This window comes from Cyrtonyx montezumae, unplaced genomic scaffold (genome assembly GCF_038088225.1).
Source record: "Cyrtonyx montezumae isolate F1298 unplaced genomic scaffold, pur_monq_1.0 scaffold_23, whole genome shotgun sequence".
Taxonomy (NCBI): domain Eukaryota; kingdom Metazoa; phylum Chordata; class Aves; order Galliformes; family Odontophoridae; genus Cyrtonyx; species Cyrtonyx montezumae.
This window is the reverse complement of record NW_027071970.1, coordinates 10,428,497-10,444,664: the sequence shown is the minus strand read 5'-3', so window position 1 is coordinate 10,444,664 and position 16,168 is coordinate 10,428,497. Positions and strand designations below refer to the sequence as shown.

Below are 16,168 nucleotides of genomic sequence, written 5' to 3'. Positions count from 1 at the left end.
CGCACAAGAACTGGTTGAAACCAAGAGCTTTTAAGGGAATGTATACCACAGAATCACAGAGTCGTAGGGGTTGGAAGGGACCTCTAGAGATCATCGAGTCCAATCTCCCTGCCAAAGCAGTTCCCTACACCAGGTCACATAGGTAGGCGTCCAGGTGGGTCTTGAATATCTCCAGAGAAGGAGATTCCACAACCCCCCTGGGCAGCCTGTGCCACTGCTCCATCACCCTCACCGTAAAGAAGTTCTTGGGCACATTCGTGTGGAGCCTCCTGTGCTGCAGTTTGTGGCCGTTTCCTCTTGTCCTGTCTCCACACACTGCTGAAAAGAGTCTGGCCTCGCCACTTTGCCCCCCACACCTCAGGTATTTATAAACCTGGATCAGGTCCCCTCTCAGCCTTCTTTTCTCAAGGCTGAACAGACCCAGTTCACTCCGCCTTTCTTCATAGGGGAGATCCTCCAGGCCCTTCCCCATCTTTGTGGCCCTCCGCTGGACTCTTTCCAAGAGATCCTTGTCTTTTTTTGTACTCGGGAGCCCAGAACTGGACACGGTACTCCAGATGAGGCCTCACCAGGGCAGAGTAGAGGGGGAGGATCACTTCCCTTGACCTGCTGGCCACGCTCTTTTTAATGCACCCCAGAACGCCATCGGCCCTCTTGGCCACGCGGGCACACTGCTGGCTCACGGTCAACCTGTCGGCCACCAAGACAGCCAGGACTCGCGTTATCTCCGTGCAAGCCAGGGCTGAGTGCCGTGTCACTGTCACGCAGGCAGGGCAGCGGGAACGGGGGAGGACTCCGGCCCCGTCAACACAGCCGGGCGAGAGCTCTCGTCCCCACAGCGGCGGGCACAGCCCCGCACTCACCCTTGGGTTGTTTGGTTGTGTTTATTTTTTGTCGCGACTGAGGCGGCGACAGCCCACCCCTCGCTGTTGGGCCGTTTAAGTGAGGTTCCTGTCGCGACAGAGCCGGGGCAGCCCCGCACGCTCGCATTGCAGTCACCGAGCGCGTTCCCCTCAGCCGCTCCGCGCGGGTTGAGGCCGGGACAGAGGGCGACCGCAGCGGTTCACTCCGGGCCAGGGGGGCGGGAAAACGGCCACCCCACCTGCGGGCCTCTCCCACGGCGGAGCGGAAGCGTTTGGCCCGCCACACAACGCCCGCATCATCCCCCCCTCCTCCTCCTCCTCCTCCTTCTCCTCCCCTCAGCCGAGGGCGCGCGGCCGCACTTCGCAGGACCACGCCTCAGTGCAACGGGGCGTGGCCTCGCTTCTCCCCGCCCACCTCCTCTCGGCCGACCAATCAGCGGCGTCCACATGCCGCGGCGGCGGCGAGTGGGCCCCCCGGCAGCCCTGCTCCCGAAGTTACATTAGAGCAGCCGCCGCCGGTGCGCGAGCGGAGCGAGCGGGAGCTAGCAGCGGGGCTGTGCCGGGGGGGTGGGCAGCCGGAGCCGTGACGAGCGCTCTGAGCGTAGGGCGGGGAAGGACAGATCGCGAGCTGTTCCCCGGCAGCGCTTTCTCCTTTTCTCCAGGGGCGTGCCACGCCGTTATCGCCCTCCGCGGGGGCGACCCCTGAGGAGACAGCGGCCCCGGGTGCTCTCCTCTCCGCTCTCCTCAGCCGCCCGCCCGCGCTCGGGGGCTGCGTGAGTTCCTCGTTCGGAGAGGCGGCCCGGCTCCTTCAGAGGGCGTGTGGGGTGGGAGGGGGGCGGGGGCTTTTTTTTTTTCTTTTTGCCTTCCGTCAGTTTTCTCTTTTATTTTTTTGATTATTATTATTATTTTTTCTCTGGAAAGAGTGGAACGGGCTCTGTGTTTGACGGGGAGGGTCTATGGTGATAGCACGGAGGCGGTGGGGGAGAACGCGAGGGGCTGAGGAGGGGGCACTCCGCCGCTGAGGAGGAGGAAGAAGCGAGGCTCCATTTGCCGCTCCCTGCCCCGACCATGGAGAACGCGCACACAAAGACTGTGGAGGAAGTTCTGGCGTATTTCGGGGTCAACGAAAGCACCGGGCTCAGCCTGGAGCAAGTCAAGAAGCTGAAGGAGAAATGGGGCTCCAACGGTAGGTGAGGCGGCCGCGATGCCGCCCTCCGCTTCTTCCCCCTCTTCTCCCCTTTTTCACGCTTTCTCTCCCGCCCTCCCATCCTTCCCGGGGCCGCGCTTCGAGGCCTGGCGCGGCTGTGCGAGCGGAGCCGGCATCTCTTGCAGGACCCGGAATCGGAGCGCGGCAGAGAAGATGGCTGACTGCAACTCCGCCGCGTGGGTTTCTTTCCGAGCCCGGGCACGGCGCTGCTCGGAGCGGGGCTGCCAGCTCCGCCGCCCCCTCCCCCCCCCGGGACGTGCCGTGCTGGGATGGAGCGCTCACTGCTCTCCTCTGTTGTGTTTTTCTTACCCACCCGTTTTCCCTGTTTCCCGATGCCTTTCTGTCCCCAGTTGTCCTTTTTTCGCGTTCTTCTTTCGAGTCGTGGCACGAAATTACGCTGACGAGGTATTTCTGTGGGGTTTTTTTTATTTTATTTTTTAAATCCTCGCTGCTCGCCCTCATTTAGTCCCTTCGGAGCCCTCACGGCATTGTGTAAAAATGAAAAGCTGTGGGGAGGTTGCTCTTTTTTTTTTTCTTTTTGTTCAGCTTTGAACGGCCCTTCCACGCCTCTAGTTGTGGGGAGCTGAAATAAGAAAACCCTCAAGTGGAGAGAAAAAAGAGCCTGAAATATTTTGAGCCAAGCTGCTTTATTTTATTCTGTAAGAATAATTTTTGGGAGCGATGGTGGGGGGAAAATCTTTGTTGGCGTTTGGAAGGCATTCTGAGCCCTTGAGCCTTCGTATGCAGCAATAGTAGGAGTCACGCAGCTGGCTGGAGTGATGACTTGGCTGAATCATAACCCTTAGCAGATCCCAGCTAACCTGTGTGTGCCGTAAAGCACACGGCTGGCAGGCCCATCTGATGCTCTGATGAAAGGAGCCCCTTCAATGGCTGTTTCATTATGGCTCTCCAACCCAGCTGACTCTACCATGCGAGAGCAGTATCTGGTGGATGTCTTATAATGCTCTAATGATTTCCTCAATGATTTCTTTTTTTCTCACATGCTGCCTGGAAAAATCTGTGATGGATAGAGTTACCAGCTGAGGAAGGTATGTATTTCAATGACATCTTCTACTGACTTCTGTCAGTAATTCAGCTTTTTTTTTTTTGACTAAACATCTTCTATACGTTTTGCAGGAAAAACCTTACTCGAGCTTGTGATTGAACAATTTGAAGACTTACTAGTTAGAATTTTGTTGCTGGCAGCTTGCATATCTTTTGTAAGTATGGATAGTTCTTATTTCATTGATTTGTGTATCTCAGGTTCAGGAGTGACCTGTGTTTGATGTATAGGGAATATACACATTGCTTTTTCTTCTGAGAGGTAAAAGTATCAGATGCAAAGTAAATTGTTCTCTCTTAAATTAATTGCCTTGTGAAGGGGCTTTTGAATGCTCAAAAACAAAGTTTCAGAGAATCTGTTACTGTATGAGTCAGAAGTACATAACTGCACCAGACAGGTATTTTAAAAGCATTTCTCATTCAACCCAGCTCGCTTGTTTGAAGTGGGATTTCTCAATGCTTTTGTTGGCTTTGAAAACTAACCTTGAGTAAGCATTTAACTGGTCATTCTTCTTGCCTTTGAGTTAATCGTTATCAAGCTCAATGTATAATCATTGGAAGACATTTTTGGATGCAGCGTGGACTGGAAATAGAATTACATGGCGAGTATTCCAACTGCCTTCCCTTCCTGATAATAGCAAGGTGACAGTTGTTGCTTTTGACAGTGACAGGAATGGTGACGGCTGTGATGGCACCATTGTTGACCAAATTTGGTAACTGACCTTTGGATGGTCTGGTCATAAAATGGACATCTCACTTTGCGTTCAGTTTTGAAAGAACAAGAAGAGTTGAAGTGAATTTTTTGTTATAAACACGTTTAGCTGGTCCTTTTACGCAATACACACTGTGTGTGTTTGCTGTGGAGCTGAGCAAACTCTTCAAGGATAGAGGGAAGATGAAAGCTCCATGTCTCTGGGAGATGGATAACAGAATGTCAAATTGTTTAGAAGTCAAAGTTTATAGTAGACTTTGCCCTGCAGTTGTAATTAACTGCTTTATAAAAAAAAAAAAAACAACAGCAGCTCTTGGGGGTTGTGGAAATTGTGGTGACTCTTTAGCTAAGGGCAAGGTAATTACGATGGGCAGAGGAGAAACAGTTCTGTGGAGATGTGGGGGAAAGGTTGTCCTGGTGTGGCTGCTGCAGCGTATTGTGCTGCTGCTCCTTGACTGAGGCAGGTTTAGCTATCCCCATCAGACATCTCTTCCAGAATGCTGTGTGTTTTGCTGTGTATATACCATTACCAGCTGAGTGATGTTTGGTGGTGTTGATCTTGACTGTGGGGACTGATGTGCTTTTCTCTTTCCTGAAGAGGAAATCAGGCTGCCTATAGAACTGTGAATAAGCAGGTCATTTTAAAGCTCTTCTTCCTCCTCCTTCTCATTTTCTCCCCCCAGAGGACAGGAGAGGAGAATGAGATAAATGACAGCACAGAATATTGTTAACCTTTCATTCTAATGCAGATTACCTGTTTTTATTATAACCCAAGTAAGTGAGGAAATCGTGTTCACCAAACTTAAAGGTTTCACTGCTGAATGTGAGTACTCAGTGCAATGCTGAGCTGATGGAGGTTGTGTACTGCTGAGCATGCACTGCAGACTTCTAATAAATGGATTCAATTTCATTTTTCAGTATGCTTAGTTTTCTTAATTAAGGGGGGATTGCACTCTAAAAGGAGTGTGGGGGTAGGTCTTATGTTTTCTGCCTCTGCAGCTGGGATGGTGTATGACCTTGGACTGCTGCTTTGCCTTTTCTGTGTCTCCTGTCTAATGAGTTCTGGCTCTGCTCTATAACGCTATTTTAGAAAGGGCAAGGATTTTCTTTTTAATTAATTGTAAAGGAAAAATCCTGCTGTATTTTGCTGTTGACACTTTGAAAGCACTTCCCCTTTCTTTCTGTCTTTTTTCCTGTTCAGAAGGGGATCATCCGTTGTCTTAATTTCTTTTGACACTTCTTGATGAAAGTGTATTAGAGGCTTTCACGATAGCAGTAAGGAGCTGTTGAAAATATTGATAGGAGGTCAGAACTGCTGTGAAATTGGTTGTAATTAACATTGAGTAATCTGTGTTCCTGAAAATATTTGAGTGTGTAGTTGTGTTAGACCTGTGGACAGGGAACTTCAAGATACTGCATTGAATACCAGAGCTGTAGGTAAAGTTGGAGCTATAAGTTCTGCTAAGCTATTCTTATAGTGGAGTAGCTTAATGCTAAAAGCTAATTTCTCTGTGTGTATTGTGCTGTCTTTTTACAAGCCAAAAGAATTCAGTTTTGCTGTTTGTACTGTTGCAAAGCATGCAGAACTCCCTGTACCTTAGAGATCTTGAAGTGGATAATTAGACTTAAAATGGAGTCAGCTAAATTTTTGTTGTTTCTGGATGTTGAGTAATACCATTGAGAACTGCTCTTTATTTAATAAGCCAAGACTTGGACTTCCTTGGGGGCAGTGTTGGACCCCTCAGAATCATACTCTGGAAGTACTGCTTCACACTTGAGTTCTGTGACTGCTTTTTACTGTAAATTATTGTTTGGTAGATCTTAAACTATAGTGTTTGAGCAGAAAGTAGGACTTTGTGTAGTGTAACAACAGAAGTGTGGATAATGGCTCCTGTTTGAAATAACTCCCAGCTGAAGACTTTTAGATCCAGTGTATATCCACAGGAGGATTTCTGTCAAGATGCTTAAATGAGTGGTTTACTTTAAATGGCAGTGAATAGGGAAAAATGGCATATCAAGATTTGGCTTAAGAGTGAATGACCTCCAAAGCCCCAATCTCTCTCAATGTTTTTGATTAGTAGTGACCGAGCAGAGCCACTACAAAAAAAAGCCTATATTTTTAGGCTTTCCTGAGTGTGTCAGTATGGTTCAGGTGTGAGAGATGGGGCAGGGAGGTGTGTTACACTGCTGTTCTGTATCGAGGAAGCTTTTCTGGGCATTGTGACCTTAAAGCTTACTGTTCTGATTGATGGCACGGAAACAGCAGTCTTGAACATCACCATCTTCGTTCAGCTACGTTTTGGTGTAGAGGCATTGCATAGTGCAGTGTTCAGAGTGCCTTTTGTGTCCTCTGCTCCCACAAGGCCTGTCAGGTATGCGTCAGTAAAAATAAGTCAGACTAACAGCTGAATCTGTGTCACCCTAGCTGATTGTGGGGGTCATATGCTGCCTGTTGCCTTGGCTGTAGATACTGTGTGCTGCGTTCCAAGTTGGAGCTGCTGTTACAGATGTGCCAAGTTAGTAACTGCTTAAATTCTTACACTGTTATTTCTCCAATATTTTTCCTGGCCTGAAGGTATGGCTTATGAAGGGAAACAGTATGATTTCTGATGCTGAGTAAATGGAGCTCAATGCAGACTTAGACATTGTCTCAATATTTTGTCAGACAACGGTGCAGCCTATGCGGAGGTCACTTGCAGAATACATCTCAGCATTTCAGAGGCCTTTGTAGCCTGAATTCTAGGTGCAAGTAAGAGGATGTTTAATTTTCTGTGAATTCAAGTTTTTAGTCCTTCTACTTCATTGATGTTCTCTGAAATCTGCTGTATTTACATTAAAGAAAATCAGTTTGCTCTGTTCTGTAAATGACTTCTACAAGTTGCAAAACGTTACTAAAACATATCTTAATTCAGGATAATGCTGTGAAGAGCAATGTGAGCTTAACTGTACGGTCCTATCTTTGCATCACATCTGTATTGAACTTTCTTCAACAAAATGAAGCATAGGCTTGACAAGAACTTGTATTTAGAAGGAAGTTAAAACTTGCAGCCTATAAATGAAGACGAGTACAGCCTCGTTTGTGTTGAGAGGTGAGCAGAGTGCTGGTGGAGGCAGTAAGGTGTGCTGGTAGAGCACGGCAGGCTTTGCCCTGGGATCACCCCAGAGCTACCTGTGAAGGTCAGTAGCTGCACGTGGCACAAGATAGCGATGGCTGAAGCACGTTGCATCGTCACTCTTTTTGCTGAACTCTGATTACTCAATAGGGCTTGAGATACGGAGCAGTGCAGTGACGTAGCAGTGGTGATTCCATTTTAGTCTGCACAAACTGAACAGGAGGTGCTGTGTCTTTTTTTTTCCCCTTGATTTTTCTTACCCTGACCACAGGAATGTGTTTTCATTTAAGAAATACAGAGTAGCATTCCTATCTGATGGATACTTAGGACCTGCTAACTCAGTGTAGTTCTTGATTAATATTTATGGTCAAGGTTACATACATGCTCTCCTTGGTTAGCAAATAGAGAAAATTTGTTAGTGAATTGGAGGAGTTCTCTTTGGTATTTCCTGGTGTTTGTGGTACCTGAAAAATAACTTGGACAAGTGTCAAGACTACTAAAATAGTTTGCATCTGCTTAATTATAAGCTAATTCGTATTGAAAAGAAAAAATCATTAAAGGAGGGCTTTCTGAGCAGTAGTTAGTACTCTGTCCAAAATGTACTGGAGGTTAATTCAAAGTGTCCTGTGAGAAGAAAGCTCACTTGAAAGTGGACCATAGTTCTGCATGACCAGCATTAATTAGTTTAAGGATTTTTTTTTTTAAGTTAGGATGAGCTCTTACTCCTTCTGCCTTCTGAGTTCCCAAAACCCTTTTTGTTTTGATGGCAACGAACCTGTTTCTTTTTCTTGTTGGCAACTACAGCCTGCTGGGCAACAGAACTTTATCTTGAAACTTCCATTCTTCTAATTCAGTTGTCTGCTTCGTGATAAATAGACACCTGAGGCAACTTGCCATTGTAACTTGCTTTGTAGAAATGCCAAAGGCTGTAAGGATATGTCTTTCCTAGCTGTGTTCATCAGTAGTCTCCCTCATTGCTGGCTGACTGCTGCGTTGGACCTCTGACCTCGTTATTTTTTTCTTTACACCATAACCCAAAGTCAAATGTTCTTAATGAAAGTTGTCCTCTAAGCTGCCTCTGCCTGTTGGTATGGAGCTATTAGGTGCTGCTATTAATTCCCCTTACACTTTCAGACTTGCATTTATCTTCAGCAATTATTTTTATTCTTTCCTTACTCTTATAAACTTCTTAAATGGTGACTTTTCTTACTGACCATTTGGCTTGAACAACATGCTGGAGCAGTAATGTAAGCTTATCTATGTGTAAGCTTTAAATTACGGTGGCTAAAATATGATGGAGGCCTTTCTGGGTAATAGTCAAATCTCATCTGTTACAGCAGTTATGTGTTGCCTGTCACAAGTGTCCTAAATGAAGTGTTAATGAAGCAGTAATTTGCTATAGTAAAACCAAGAACTCACATTAATGTGCTCTGTTATGTATGTGGCTATATTTAGATTCTAGAACTAGAGCCCTTGTTAATAACTGCATGGAAAGTTTTGCAGGGAGATGGGTGTTGCTCGCTGCCAGGATTAACGGGTTATTTTGTTTTAATCTAGTTATAAATTGGTAATTTCACCTAACAAGCAACTGCAGTTCTAAAACAGTTTAATAGATTAGTGCGATAGATAGATTAGGGTTTCTCATCTATCTGCTCTTCCTGAAGTAATGGTTTATTGAAGGGAGGATCCCTTGAGTAACGAATACTCATTCTCCTTGACATATTTCTGTCACGCTGTCCTTGTAGCTGCTTTCCTTACCTCTTGAAGTTGCAGGCTTTTTCAGAGTTGTTTCACAACCCGCGTGGTTTTCAACCTCCAACAGGTTCTGATTTAGTGTTATGTATTAATAGGGTAACTCAATGTTTTCCAGTAAAGAAGGGGAGGAAAGAGACGTGAAGCAGCTTTTTCTGATGGTAGTGTGAGTCCGTATGTGCTGGGAGAAGTGTGATGTATTGTTAGCCCTTTGTGCAGCCCTTTGCAGTGGTGGCAAAGAGTAAATGCTGTCTGTGGTGTAAGGGGTGAAGTGACTGGAAACTGCCATGTAGTCAGTGTTGTCCGGCAGGTCAAGTAGCATTTGGGATAGAAGATGAGTAGGGTGGGAAGATGCATGGAGATGTGAAGGGGATAAGAACTCCTAACTCGTCCTGTTTTCCAGAGGGATTACACAGACCCTCAGCATATTGCACTGCCAGTTGGAGTGTTTCATTCTTATTAATCATAACCCGGATCTTACAAGTTTATCCTTTTATTATAAGATTTGTTGTTGCATTTTATTGGCTTGACAGTCTGTTTTTTGCTTGAGGCTTTCATGCTGCTGCTCCGTCTTCCTTTTAACATCCTGGAGTGTTTCACAATTGAGCAATAGCTCTGAGCAGCATGTTAGTGGATTTGTGGTGCTTGCTTTAGTAATGGTTTGCTCACTGCAGTCTTCTAGTGATTCAGAGCACTGTTGCCTGACTACCAGCTCTAATTATCTCAACACGTTGTTCCTATTTACTGTCACTTTCCAGGCTTCCTGTTGCTCAACATACTGATGAAAAAGCTCTTCCTCTCTGGTCGTGTTAGTTTGACTTTTCTTTGGTAGCTTCAGTGCTCTGTAGGGACCTGGTGCTCACCTGTTCTCCAGGAGTCTTAAAACTAGAGCATGGATTGAAAGCAAATGAACTAAAAATCTTGGAACCTTTTATGCAAGTCATCTTGTTGATTTACTTAAAAGAAGAATGTGTTATAATTTGTATTAGGTACTTGGCTTAGAATTCAAGTTCAGATGGAATTGTACACTTCGCTTAAGTGCTTCAGTAAGTCACTGCTTATATTTTAATTTATAGGTGTTTTTCCATATCTCACTGTAAATCTGTGAAGCTCTTTTCATATATTTGTCTAATTTGATAAAGAATGGTGTAGTTAAAATTCATATTCCAGCTACCTCCATCATGCAGAGCTCTAGAGCTCTAAGTTAGGTGTCAAGTAATCAATCTGCATTTTGTTTTAGATAGGTATGGAAAAAAGTTTGCAACTTTTCACTGCTGTAGCCCTTGTCACAATAACTTCTGCTTTCATTTTTGAAGCAAGAGTAGCAATATGATTCCCAAACAGCTTTCTCCTTTAAAAGGAGAGCAGGCTTGGGAGTGAACTTTGTGCTAGTTCATTAAAGGTTCTTTCTCATTTTTTGTTTTGTATTGCTGGCTTGTGCAGGAGCTTGGAAGATTTGAGGGTACTTCAAAACTGCTCAAGCCTGGGGAGTTGAACCTCAGTCTTAAGTTTACTAAGTGTTTAATTCACTTAATTTAAATCAGTGTTTCTCTCTCACAGGTGCTGGCCTGGTTTGAAGAAGGTGAAGAAACAATCACAGCATTTGTAGAGCCTTTTGTAATCTTACTTATATTAGTAGCCAATGCAATTGTGGGAGTGTGGCAGGTATGCAGATGTTTTTGCAATACCAATCACAAGTGACTAGGCATTTTTTGGTTTAATATGGAGAACTGCACATTGTACTGTCAGATGCTTCATAAAATGCAAGCAACGTACATTGCTAGCTTTAGATTTTTAAGAGTCAATGTACTGTATAAGCTCAGGGCAGAAAGAGTTGATTACAAGTGAAATGAAAGCTTTAGAAGTTTTGCCAAAGAGACCAAGTGGCCGTCAGTGTATTTGGCCACATGCTGATGATCACAGGAGCTAAACAGTCCAGTGTGAAATCCTGAATTCAGGAAGTAAATGAAATGCTGCAAAGCTAGGAAGCAGTCGGTTGGCAGAACAACAAAAAAAAAAAAGATTAAACTCTTGTAGTTGTTGTCTGTTTCCTGTTGAGAACAAATGCTGTGCTTTAGTGCATTTATTGGTAAAAGTAACAAGGTATTTTACCTGTTCAATTACTACCATTTTAATTAAACTTAATAAGATTGCATTTTCATAAAGAGGTAGATGATATTTCTTAAACAGATATTCTGCGTAATCAATTGTGAGGTTGATTGGATTACTTTATTTAAGTAGTGTTGGCAGTAAAATGTTCTGAGACTTAAGATGTCAGAATGATGTGAACAGTTTTCTTTTGCCAATACAATCACTTCAAACAAAGCACATTTTCTTAGAATTGCTTTTCTGCAGGTAAAAAGTATCGCAGGGCTTTAGGGTAATTGATGTTCTTTGTGAATTTTGTGAAGAGGTGGTATTAATGTGACATAATTACTTCTGTCTTAGTTAGTTAGGCTTCAGGCTTTTTTTGTTTTGTGCAAACAAGTAAGCTGGCTGAAGACACTCAGAAGACTCACTTTTTAGCAACACCCAACTTGCTGCACCACAACTAGAGCTGGTATGGTGGGAAGAGGTAATGTAGAATGAGGAGTAACAGCAGTGCACCTTTAAATGTCCTTTTGTATTCAAATCTTCATGGAGCTGTTGCACAAGAATTAATCTTTGAGTTACAATTGTGCATGTAATAATTTGAAGTGTGAGATGTAAGGTAAAGCTGTCCATACAGTTTGTGAATATTTGTGTGCAGATGTCTAAGCTCTTGTAGAAAATGATTGAATTGAATGGGTTTTCAGCTGTGATAAAAGTGTGCAAAGAATCTTTATGTACTTAAATGCAGTGAACTTAATTGTGAAACAGAACTGCTGCATGGATTAAATGACTCATTCCCTTTTTTTAAATAGGCATGGAAAAAAGTCACGGTAGTCTCCACCCATGTATGTATCTGTTTCTACAGGTACTAGATGTGAGCAACTGAGTCACTGTCTTAGCTCTCCCCTTCTCAACCTTCTTTTCCACATGTACTTTCCCAGAGTGCTATTTGCTAATACTTCAGTGATTGAGAGGACAGGATAGCTACCTTAAAATCAAGCAAACTGGGGGAGAAAAACAAACAAACATGGTTTAAGACATGGAGCTATCTGTTGTAGCTGAATCATATCAGTGCTACATTGTTGAGAAACAGTTTATTTACCTGGTTAAATACGGGGCTGGGATTTATCCCAGCTTTTGGATCCTGCACTGGTACCTGTGCACTGCCTGGCACTGAGCTGTATGCCATGTAAACAGAAGTCCTTCAAGGGAGCTTTGGCAGTGCCATGTGAGCTACTTTACTGTATGGAAGTACCTAGTACCTCAGCATTTGACTTTTTCGAGATTGCGTCTGCTTTCTTGAATGCTGGAAAGTCTGATATATATTTCAACTGCAGACATTGCAATAAATGTACTTACCCATGCCTTTATCTGTAGTCATCAGGACTGTATGACGTCTGTACTTGTCAAAAGACTGGAAAATGAGAAATAAGTTGTTCTTCCCTGAGCTAGAGCAGTGGTAATGATAAGCTGTTGATTTCTTATGTTGTCCTCTATCTAGATAGAATCACAGCATAGGTAACAATTTCCAGCAGTGGTTAACTGTGGGAACTGCACTTGAGATAGGAAATGAAGAAGGTCTTGTTATGTGAGGATTCATCTCAGTTTGCCAGCTGTTAGGGACAACGTGAAGTTTCCTGTCAGTGCACTTAGATTTCACTCTAGTGTGTTTGATTTGCTGAAATGAAGTTGATAATACTGCTGGGGAACTAGAACTCTAGTTCTGTAGCTAGCCCATAGTAGGGTGCAACTTAATGGTTGGATTTTAGTCTTAACTTGACCCTTGACTTGTTTCTGTTTGTAAGTGAAACAAGGTATTGTTGCCTACTCCAGTCTGACAGTAAGCTTCTCCAGCTGGTCAGGTACAACTGAAAACTAGATTGCATCTCTGAGTTGCAATCCTATTTAGTTCTTTTTTTATAAGTGCCAAAATGCATCTTTGCGTTATATAGTATTGTTTGTGTCCTCCCTGTAACAAGATACAGCGGATATTCTTGATGGGAAATGCTGTTGGATTGAATAAACATCAGGTGGCTTCTTAAATACCCACTGATATTTGAATTACATTGTAATGGTTTCCATTAAGCAACAAAGTCATGTAGTTTTTTTGTATGAATAACTGTAGCTTAGCTAAGTGGTATTCATGTGAATCCTGCATTTGAGAAATCAGGTCTGACGTGCTCATCTTTCCTTACCTTGGAGGCTTCTTAAATTGCATGTTTTTGCTGTCTTTCAGGAAAGAAATGCTGAAAATGCTATTGAAGCTCTTAAAGAATATGAACCAGAAATGGGCAAAGTGTATCGACAAGATCGGAAGAGCGTTCAGAGAATCAAAGCAAGAGACATTGTCCCAGGTGATATTGTGGAAGTGGCAGGTAAGGCTCATGGATGTGGTACATACTGTGTATGTTGTAAAGCTGTTGTGAGGGCCTTGTCCTAATGATCCGAGGCCCTGGGGGAACTTTGCAGAGAAGTCTAAGTATATACTTCAGTTAAGAACAATCTTGCTTCTGTTCATCTATAATTACCTTAAATGTGCATTTGCACTGAGGGGATTGTTTTTCAAATTGCTGCTTAGTTTAATTAGTAGGTCTAAGAGCAAAGCATCTTAATTGGAGTACAAGTTTTAACACTTGTCACTAGTCTGGAGCTATTTTCTGCAGTCTGGAGTCCGACCATCGTGTCTGCTGTCGCAAGACTTCTTTCCTTGCTCTTAAATGCATTTGTATTAAGTTCTGAAATGCAGAGGTGTTTTGTGTTGCACTCCATACTTTAGGCAAAGAGCTCATTTCTTTTAAAGTTTTTTCCATCTCTCACACTTGCAGCACCAGTGCCTTTCAACTTGGTAGAAATGTCTTCCTCTGTCCTCCTAGCTGACGTGTGCCTTGTGTGGGAACTGATTGTCATCTTTCATAGTGCTTTGGTGCTTCTTTATTTTGTCTATTACTGTACAGGAAACAACAAACAGAAATGATTAAAGAAAGTATAGCATTTGAAGCACCATGTGTTACCTTTTTAAAAAAGAAAAATAAAGCCTTACATTGAAAGATTATGTTCTTACATCAAACTTTTTAATACTTTAGACTTGTCCTAAAAGATACTTCTTAGTTTGAAGGAGTGTAAAAACAGAAATAGGAAATAGAAGATGAAAATCTTTCCTTTTGGTGATATTTACACAGCGGTCTCTTTCTTTAAACTGGACTGGTCATTGACCTTAATGTTTCAGATTTCTCCCCAGATAAAAGTAGGTGGTTCTTGTTAAATGTCAGGGGTAATTGCATACTTACATCTTGTAGGTCATTATCAGCTATTAGCTTCGTGGTTATTCCTTTGGGAGCAGCACAGGGTGTACATGAAACTTGGTTTCTGCTGGTGTCCCTCTGCTTTTAGAGGTGGTAGCTGTCTAAAGCAGAGATAAGTATATACCCTTGGCTATCCTGCTGTTTTAATTAGTAGGCAGAGAGAGTATGCACTCAAAATGAAGTTGGTGTTGGCTTTCTGCCCAGCTTTCATTCCTTGAGAAACTTCAACGTTTGCTAAGCCCTGTCTGGAGGTTCAATTTTGAGCAGAGGAAGATACAGCTACAGAGGGCTTGTCTGGAGTAACTGAGTGTAAATCTCATGAAGGCTGAAGCTAGTTTCCTCTTGGTATCTGCTGGTGATGAACAAGTGCAACTACAAAGTGCTGATAACTGAAATAAAGAGTGAATTATGATACCTTGTCACTTACTCTGGAGTTCAATTACTGGCGGTACAGTAATACTAAGCATTATTAAGATGCCTGTAAAGAAGTGTCTGATGGTTTGATGCATGTGGAACTTAAACAAAAAAATAGAAGGCAAACTGGTGCATTCATTGGAAAAGCACAGCTTCTCTGATTGTTCTTCAACATGAGTGGTCTAGCCTGTAGACTGACTGTAGAAGCTCATGCAAGTTAAAGCATTTGTTTAAACTGGTGGGTCAAATAGTTCCTGGCTGCTCTTAAGCACTTGTCAATGCAAGCAAAGTATTACAAATGTAATCAGTCAGGTCTGCAAGGGAAGGTGGCTACATATGTATGTTAAGTGTATCATGTAGATGTTTGAGACATAAAGTAAATACTTTGTAATATGGACGCTGATATTGAAATAATAAATTCTAACTTGTAGTTGGAGAAGGATGAAATCTTTATTGTATCAAACTCAGGAAAGCTCCTAGCTAGTAGAGAATACACTGTGTACCAGTGTTGGTGTCAAGACCTGGAGGTGACAGAGAGTGTGTGCATGCCTGTGCCTCAAGCACAGGAGCACTGCGATGGCCTTTGACATGGTGTTTGCAAAAAGATGACCATGTAGGGAAGCGACAGAGCACTTCATATGAGGATATATATCTGGGTCTGGAATTCTGGGCAGTGTGCCAATGACATTTGTGTGTCCAGGCAAATCTCTCTCAACTGAGTGGCGTAAATAACCAGGTGATAGGTTTCTCCCCCGTGCTGATATCTAATTTTGAAAGACCTTTCTACAGGTCTTCTGTTATAGAATAGCTGTTAGATAATGCCATAACATCTTTGTTAATTTGAAGTAGTTACATTGGGTTCTCGTGCAGAGATGACCTCCTTGTAGGAGTTAGTAGATTGGTATTGCAATTAATGCAAAAATGCACTTTTAGTCTTGCCTCTTTACACTGCAAGAGTTCTCTGAGAGTAATTAGCCTTGAACTGTTGAAAAAATCATTTGGTCTTTCTGGTAGTTTTGAAACCTTTAAAGATGATATGTGCAGCTTAACGTAACAAAAAGACTGCATGGTAATGGTTTATATCATTACTTTTCATTTGGGCTCCTTAGGCTATTTGTGGAGCTTGACTGTTCATTACATAGACTGCTCAGTCTGCTTTGTGGCCTTCAGAAGTAAAGCGATGAGAAGGTGCTTGAATTGCTCTGCCAGCTGAGGAAATACTTGCTGATTTAACTGCAGATCTGCATTGTCACCTTGCAGTGAACGTGGAGTGCCTTGAAATGGGTTAGGCCATCTATCTCTTAAGTGGTAGTGTATCGTACTTCTCTGGGGGTCAGTGTGCACGCAGATACTGTGGAGCACTTGATGAGCAATTACTGGTTATTATTCTTAGAGGCCAACGTTCAGTGTAAATAGCACACTCAAATTCTGCATGTGTACCAACAGTTGGTTGTCTGTGCTTGAGCGTTTGGAGGCTGTGCAGATGTATCTTAGCTGTGTATGTTAGGAAAACTTCCTTCTGTGTCCACCTAAGCAGAGTTAGTGAAGAGATTCTGTACAACCAGCAGGCAACCTTTGGGGATGGAGTTGGAGCTCAGGGGATTGCCTTAAATTGGCTTGCAGAGCTCTGGGGGGCATAGTTGTGAGAGCTG

General features: G+C 43.4%; 1 protein-coding gene across 2 annotated transcripts in view; it reads left to right on the top strand.

Moving 5' to 3' along the window:
* The first annotated feature begins 1,833 nt into the window (after positions 1-1,833).
* Positions 1,834-16,168, top strand: part of ATP2A2 (ATPase sarcoplasmic/endoplasmic reticulum Ca2+ transporting 2) — a 39,830-nt gene continuing 25,495 nt past the window's right edge. Inside the window, exons 1-5 of one of the 2 annotated variants that reach the window (XM_065739182.1) lie at positions 1,834-2,049; positions 3,102-3,119; positions 3,208-3,290; positions 10,270-10,374; positions 13,037-13,175. In XM_065739182.1, coding sequence (XP_065595254.1) covers positions 1,932-2,049; positions 3,102-3,119; positions 3,208-3,290; positions 10,270-10,374; positions 13,037-13,175 — 463 coding nt within the window. In that variant the 5' untranslated portion in view covers positions 1,834-1,931. The remainder of the gene's footprint in view (positions 2,050-3,101; positions 3,120-3,207; positions 3,291-10,269; positions 10,375-13,036; positions 13,176-16,168) is intronic. The other variant, XM_065739183.1, reaches the window with a different exon arrangement.